The 7437-nt window shown below is 39.4% G+C and overlaps 1 protein-coding gene across 1 annotated transcript in view; it reads right to left on the reverse strand.

The window, feature by feature from the left end:
* hdlbpa (high density lipoprotein binding protein a) overlaps nucleotides 1-7437 on the reverse strand; it is a 17714-nt gene that overhangs the window by 8441 nt on the left and 1836 nt on the right. The window contains exons 2-5 of the mRNA XM_020609988.1: nucleotides 6983-7054; nucleotides 4880-4994; nucleotides 4623-4786; nucleotides 1716-1931 (exon numbers count right to left, since the gene is read on the reverse strand). Coding sequence (XP_020465644.1) covers nucleotides 1716-1931; nucleotides 4623-4786; nucleotides 4880-4955 — 456 coding nt within the window. The 5' untranslated portion in view covers nucleotides 4956-4994; nucleotides 6983-7054. The remainder of the gene's footprint in view (nucleotides 1-1715; nucleotides 1932-4622; nucleotides 4787-4879; nucleotides 4995-6982; nucleotides 7055-7437) is intronic.

Consider the following 7437-nt stretch of genomic DNA (forward strand, 5'->3'; position numbering starts at 1 on the left):
CTTAATACTTTTTCTTTTACTTCTGTGCCTATTTCTGAGGTTCATAGTGCATTAAGTAATTTGGATACTAGAAAAGCAGCTGGGCCTGATGGACTGGATCCTTTTTTCTTAAAATTGGCTGCAGACTATATAGCTGAACCACTGTCTTATGTTTTTAAACTCAAGTCTTAGTAGTAACAAAATTCCAGTATAGCAGAATGAGCACTAGAATGTGCTTCTCATTCACCCCTTCAATTTCCTCAGTGGAGCTGGATGTGGCATTCTCTTCTGTACACAAAGAGAAAACGAGAATGGCATAAATTGGGGCCGCAGGCAGGCACTTTGGGACGATTTAATGGCTACTCAGCATTTCTTTATAGCAGTTCCAAAGCACCACAATAGTCCATGTAAGTCTGAGTGGAAGCTCATGAACTAGTGAACTCAGCTAATAGACAAAGGGGGATATCTACTAAGGTTTGTGGCTCATTTTCTATGCTAAATAGTGAAATTGCATATGTTCATATTTACTAAAGATTGGGGGTTGGCGGCAGAGAAAAATTAAACATGTGGCACTGCAGGAATTTTCATGTTAGACCTCATGCAATATGTATTTTAAGGTGTTCCTGTTCAGGGATGCAAAAATCAGGGAATGAAAATGTATATAAATACCTTCAGCGCCTGATTTACTAGCATTGCAACAAAGGGAACTGCGGTGCTCGGCCCTTGGACCAATTTTATTTTCTATTTATATTAATGTGTGCGACAATCTTACAAATGCTATGTATCACTTTTATGTGGATGACAGTAATTTATTGTTGTTCTTCTACACTTGCCCAGGCGGCAAAATGCTTACAACATGCATTTGACATTGTTCAGTTTCGCCTACGGGCGTTGAAGTTGTTTACTTGATTCTGAGTTGTCTTTTAAAACCCACATTGCTAATGTGGTTCGAAAATTACGGGTGAAGATTGGATTCTTTTATTGTAATAAATCCTGCTTTTCCTTGCAAGCACACAAATATTTAATATCAGCGACCTTTCTTCCCCTGTTGGATTATGGTGATGTACTGTATATGAATGCCTCAGCTAGATGTCTCCATTCTTTAAATGTGGTTTACCACAGTGCCTTGAGGTTTGTGACGGGTTGTAGTCGACTAACGCACCATTGCGACCTGTATGTTAAAGCACAGTGGTCGTCTCTGAGCATGCGAAGACATGTTCATTGGATGGTGCTAGTGTACAAGGCTTTGGTAGGCCTAGCCCCGGCATACTTATGCTCTCTTTTACGTAGATCGGATACCAAATATGCCTTACGGTCTTGTGATAAGTATCAGCTCATGGTGCCGAGAGTTCAGACTGAAAAAGGGAAATGGGCTTTTCGATTTGCCGCTCCCTCTTTGTGGAATAGTTTCCAAGCAGATTTTAAACTTACTGAATTATGCTCAGTTAAAGCTTTTTATTCTCTTATGGCTCTTAGGCAACAGGACTCTATTGGTCAGTGTAGGTGTTTTTAAATTGGTTGTATTGTTGATTATTGTATTTATGGTTTTGATTGTTTAAATGTTTAATGTTTTGATTTGTATTGAAACGTATGTATTGACGACATGTGTTGTTGACCGCTTGGCCAGGTCACCCTAAAAGTGATCGTGATCTCAATGGGTTTTTTACCTGGTTAAATAAAGAGAAGTAAATACTTAAAATTAGCCCCCCCCCCATTAGCAAAGACAGATTTATGACCTGAGTCTGCAGTCGGGACACAATCTCCTTGCGGGCCTTCATCACAGCATCCAGCTTTCCAGAAACCATGATTGACAGACCCTGATCTTTTGCCAAGGAGAGCTCCAGATGGGCTCCGGTCTTGTGCATGATATCCACACAGACTTTTGCTTGATCTCCTTCCCCAAACTGGTTGAGGTCCTTGTACTTGCGCTCCTCTAGCGGCACATGGAAAACCTGGTTCATTAAGAAAAAAAATAATAATTAAAAATCTGTCAGATGTGGTGATACCATACGTTCTTATTGATCATACAGAATAATGGAGAGCACTGCACTAAAATCCTAAATATGATAATCATGGTATAAAATTTGATTGTATGGATGCTTCCACCTGTGAACAAAGAAAGGAAGCAATTTATCTTGCTGTGCATAAAGAAATAGTGGGGTAAGATATGGATGGGTTCTGTAAAGCACAGAAAACCCAAGAGTACTCTGGGAGAATGGGAGGCACATATTTTAAAGTAGGAAAAGCAAATAAAGCAGGCTGTCTCACACCATATTATACAATTTATTTCAGGAAAGATACCTCCAAGCAGGAAACTTCTATACCTCAGGGGCCTCCCTTTTCTAATTTTGATAGACCATTCTGACTTTTAGAAAGAGGGTCATGTGTTGGCATGGCCAAAACAGGAAAGGCAAGCCAAATGCAAAGCAAATAAAAAATGCAATTTATAAAAAAAAAAAAAAAAAAAAAAAAAAAAAAAAAAAGGCACCATGGAATTTGTAAATATGCACACGCACAAAATAAAAAAAAAAAGTCCAAACTACCAATGGCATTTTTCCCCAATCAAATTAGTTCCTCATAAACTCAGTAAGACGGGTTAATCAACTAAGTGTTTGTCTTTGTAATTAAATATAAAACAGAAACCAAAAGCACAGGTTGTACCAGGCATTTCTGGTATGTGGAGTACCCGGACGGTTCTGGCCTTTCAAGCTTGGCACGCCTCAGAGGTTATGGCCTTAGTGTGGGCAAGACTTTTCAAACGTTATGATACTGTACTTCTTTTCCAGGACTGAGAGGCCATCTAAGATTTTACAGTGGGGGGAAGAAAAAAATAAATAAATCATTACTTCAACATAAACCCATAATCATCTTGTGACCTCATGGATTTATCTTAATACGTTACAGTTTAGTACACTACACATTTTGTTGCCTCAATGGGTACTTTGTGTATACTTGGCACACATTACTTGCCATTTATATTTCTATACTCCTACTTTTGTATTTTAGTCTTACACTTTTATACATTTCTTTACTTTGATGTGCTGTGATTTTGTCAATTATTGCTACTCAATACCTGATTTCCCCCTCAGGATCAATAAAGTATCTGACAAAAACCTTGAGCAGATCAGCATAGGTGTACGTAACATCAATAAACAAGACTGCGTTACATTTAATTCCATGGTCCTGCAGTTGTGCATGTTTTCTGGGGCTGCAAGTTAGAAAGTGATCACTTCTGTTGTTAGGCAGCTAGAGAATTAAGGACGCAGTGCTACACCCTGAAACAAAGGTTCAACAGTTAGTATTCCCCAAAAAGGTTTGTTCATTATGTTCTTACAGTGAGATGCATTTACATGGCATAAATCATTTACAATTCTATTAAAGTGGCTATAATACACCAACGCAGGTGTCTTTATTTGCTTCCTGATAAGACCTCTTCTCAGGACAACCTGCACCTCAGGTCTCCATAACATTTCATACTGGTGACACTGATGCCATCAAGTCTCTCAGATAAATTAATACAAAAGAATCTGTATTTTTCATAGATGATTTTAAATAACCTTACCATCCAGTTTGCATAGCTCATAGTTATGAAATTCAGAGAAAAGCAGACTTCTGGAACACAAAAAAAAAAAACTCACTTCTGGAACAAGTTTCCATTTCTTTTTAGGAAGATGACGATCAGGCTATTATACTTTAACTGAGGTATAAACTGATGAACTGTGCACATGCTTTGGCATTTGTGTACATGATTTGTAGCCCATTTTTCTTCTAATAAAGACTTTCTTCTTTTTTGGTGAGGTCTATGTTAGATGTCATACACAATACAGCTCTCTCACTCTCCTCGCTAAGTGCCAGCTTGTTTTTTGGGCTAAAGTTACTAGTAGCCTACTATTTAGAGGAGGACTTGATGGGGGGGTTTAAAGCCACTACTATCTTCAAACTGGGACTTAACTAGATGTGAGTGGTGCATAGCGTGACAAAGGTGTTTGATCCATTTAATCCACACTGACGCCGACCTCCATGCAGCATCTCACATCAGAACAGCTGTCTGTCAGCACAGTCTTCACCAGTCTGTCCATCATTTCTACAGTGAGAGCAGTCATTTGTCCATAACCTGTTTATTTTGCAGTTGCACCCAGTGTGAACTTTGAAGTCAGTCACACACACAATTAATTTCGTCACAAAATGCAGCTAATCACTTGCAGGCTGGAGCCCTGCACATAATTCCTAGCATTGGTCTGTCTGCGTGAGCAGAGATCTAATCAGCCAGGGTAACTGAAGACACCTGTGTTAAGTTATCCATAAACACCAGCAGGAAGAAATCCATCAGACAGAAACAGTTGGATAAATTTCTCCACCAACTCGATATACTGTTCTGTATAAGACATACAGGAGACGCTGCATTTGCCTACAGGATAGTGTTACACATAACATTTTAAATCTCCTACTCTTACATAAACACCCTTCAACTACACATATTCTCTGGAACTAATGAGGTATGTTCTATTGAGAAATGGTGTAAAGCTTCATGGGACATGTAGGCACCGACTAACTGAACAAGTCAAAAACTATGAACGTGGGACTGCACAATAGCTAGCAATTTCTTTTAGTTCACAAGCAGTTTAAACCTTAAAAAGTTATACCTGGGTGATAATAGAAGACTTGAGAGGACGGATCCTTGTCCAGGCGTTGGGAGTTTCCTGGGTCCCATCAGGTGAGGGCGCCTTCTCAGGCAGAGGTGGGAAAGCTTCCTTGTAGGTAGGAAGGGCATCCTCATCCTCTCCAGCACTAGGTCCTGCCACAGCAGCTGAACAAAGACCAAAAATAGAAATGAGTCCACTTCTGGCTGGTGTTTGAATTTTACAAATCAAAGACAAGCCTGAAACATCCAAATGCTCACCAACACTCTGCTCTGGCAAAAGCCCACTGCGGTGCTCATTGAAGCTTTCCTGCGTAAGTACAGCGACTGAACTCATGGTCAAAATCCCACGTTAACACAGAGTCCGAGTGTGCCACTAAAAGCAAAGTTGACATTTGTGAAGCTTAGCAACAGAAAGACAAACACATCTGAATATTTAAAAAGGCCCAATGAACCAGTTTTCGCAAGTAATCCTCTTGCTATGAGTGATGGGGTCCTACTGTACATTAGTAACACATTCTGACCAACCTGGAATAGTTTATCTGGGAGATTTCTGTATTTGTATCTTGCAGTCCCAGAAAAGACAAGTCACTGCACTATCTGAATGCTGTTTTATTTGTAAATATGTAATAGACAAATACTTAAGATTTTAAAGTGCATTTTCAGAGAAATTCACAGAGTTACTAGTGTTCAGAGTCAGCCTAACTGATACAGCAACTTCACACCTGATAATCACTGAAAATTTCACCACCAATCATATGCATTGTGTTATTGCAATTCTGGGCTACACCAACTTCATGGTGTAATTGTTTTTGAGTTGACCAGTCACTGTTTGCCAATGGAATAGGAACATGATATGTTCCTTATTTAACTAAGAAACTTTGTTTTGCATACGCGAATGTTTTCTCAATAGGTAAACAAGGCCCTGGATTGAATGACTGAGAAAATGAAACGATCCTTCAAAGTGCCACATTCACAGGTTCAGCATAGCTGCCAAGCTTGTCAAAGGTATATTTTCACCAGTATCTAATCTACCTTTATCAAAAGAAGCCATGTCACGTACGGAACATTGCTTGTCACATTGTGTTAGTGTGTGCTGAGACTGAGCGGCAAGTTAAAAGATCAGGACCTAGCACCACAAAGAAAACACTGGTGTGGGCAGGGCTACACCTACAGTGCATCTGGTCTTTCTGAAAGAAAGCAGTCCATTTTCAGTCTGGCCAGCTTCGTCGAGTGTTATTCTAAAAATTGTGACCAGGTTCCAAGGCTGGCAGGATTTGACACCACTCACCCTTCTCCAAGTCCACACTGGAAAGGGGAAAAACTCAAATGCCCTTTTTGATTTCCAAGTTAAATAAAGCTGGAAGTGTTAATCAAGTTCCATTAAATGTACTTTGCTCTGCAAAGTGGGAAATAAACATGAGTGCTCCAACTACAGCTGGATTCCACTTGACTCGATATGACGAAACTCAATATAGAGTATCACCAGGAGCCACAACTCTGTTTTCTGGCCAACAAGAGCAGATGCATTCGTGTGACTTTAGGGTGGATTCTGGCCCCAAAACCTGCCTGCAGAGAGAGACAACTCCTAGAGAAGTAGTTGATATTTTACATTTTTCCACAGAACAGGAAATTGAAGGCAATTCATTTTGAGCTTAAACATGGTGGCAGTCCATTCAGGAGGCCGTTTTCCCCCCACACATGTCAGAACACCCTTTCAGTGGCCTCTTCCTTGTGAAGGTTGCTCTGCCAAGTACTCATTACCATTTGCTGACCTTGCTGCCAATTTAAGTCTAATTATCCTGCATTTAAACATCGGTATGAACAAGCATCTTTACAAACAGACACAACCACTATTCTGTTGTCAGAAAGGTTCATTTTTGTCTACAGTCATTTTTAAAATGTTTCCATTATTGTGGACAAATTTGTAGCAACAGTTAATGTTCCCATTTTGTTGACATTTTTATAGCATGAGAAGGTGTATGTCAACATCATCTGTGATGGGGGGAAAAACAAAGCCCCACCAAATTTCTAAGTAAACAGACCAGTTGTATTCTAGTGTATTCTGCTGAGAGAACAGTCAGGCTTAAACAAGCTTCTTTTTCCACTGCCTTGCCTTTGCTTTGATAAAGAGGGAGGCAGGTGAGGTACTATGTAAATCCTAAGTCTCCAAAGAATCTATCTTGCTTTTAGAAAATCTGTGGGACCAAGAGTTTCTTTTGTGTCACATTAAGTTATGGTTATGTTTCACATCTTGCTTTGGCGTTTTGTTGGCTTAAATTCAAATGCAAAAATGTGACGTACATAACAAGAGAGACTTGATTAGTGTCAGTGTTTAAAATGATACTACAGCAGAAAACTTACCAGCTAAATGGTCAGTTACCAGATAATCCGTCCTGTAAAGATGCAAGTTCCCGTCAGCCTGCCAGCTTTTTCCTGAAGACCAGCAAGACAAACGATAATTAGGAAAGAAATGAAAACTTGCAGCATCTCACTTCAAAAACTTTGCACACACTAGCAACTACAGGGTTATGTATGTACAAAGAAGAAGTGTGTTCCCAGAAATATTTTACACATTACATTAGCTGTACATTCACATTAAAGCCATTTTTATTTGTAAATCATGATTGCTTCACAACATTGTGCATGAGCCTTTTAACATGTCCCATTAACTTAAGGTAATAAATGGTTAACTACATGGTGGTCATGTTTTTAAACACTTATCAAATTTAAAATGAAGACATCACACAGCCAACCTTCACTCTGAATGTTAAACAGAAGCAGCCTTTGCTGAGGCCTAACTTGTATGTTATTTGGCA

This window comes from Monopterus albus, unplaced genomic scaffold (genome assembly GCF_001952655.1).
Source record: "Monopterus albus unplaced genomic scaffold, M_albus_1.0 scaffold103.1, whole genome shotgun sequence".
Classification (NCBI taxonomy): domain Eukaryota; kingdom Metazoa; phylum Chordata; class Actinopteri; order Synbranchiformes; family Synbranchidae; genus Monopterus; species Monopterus albus.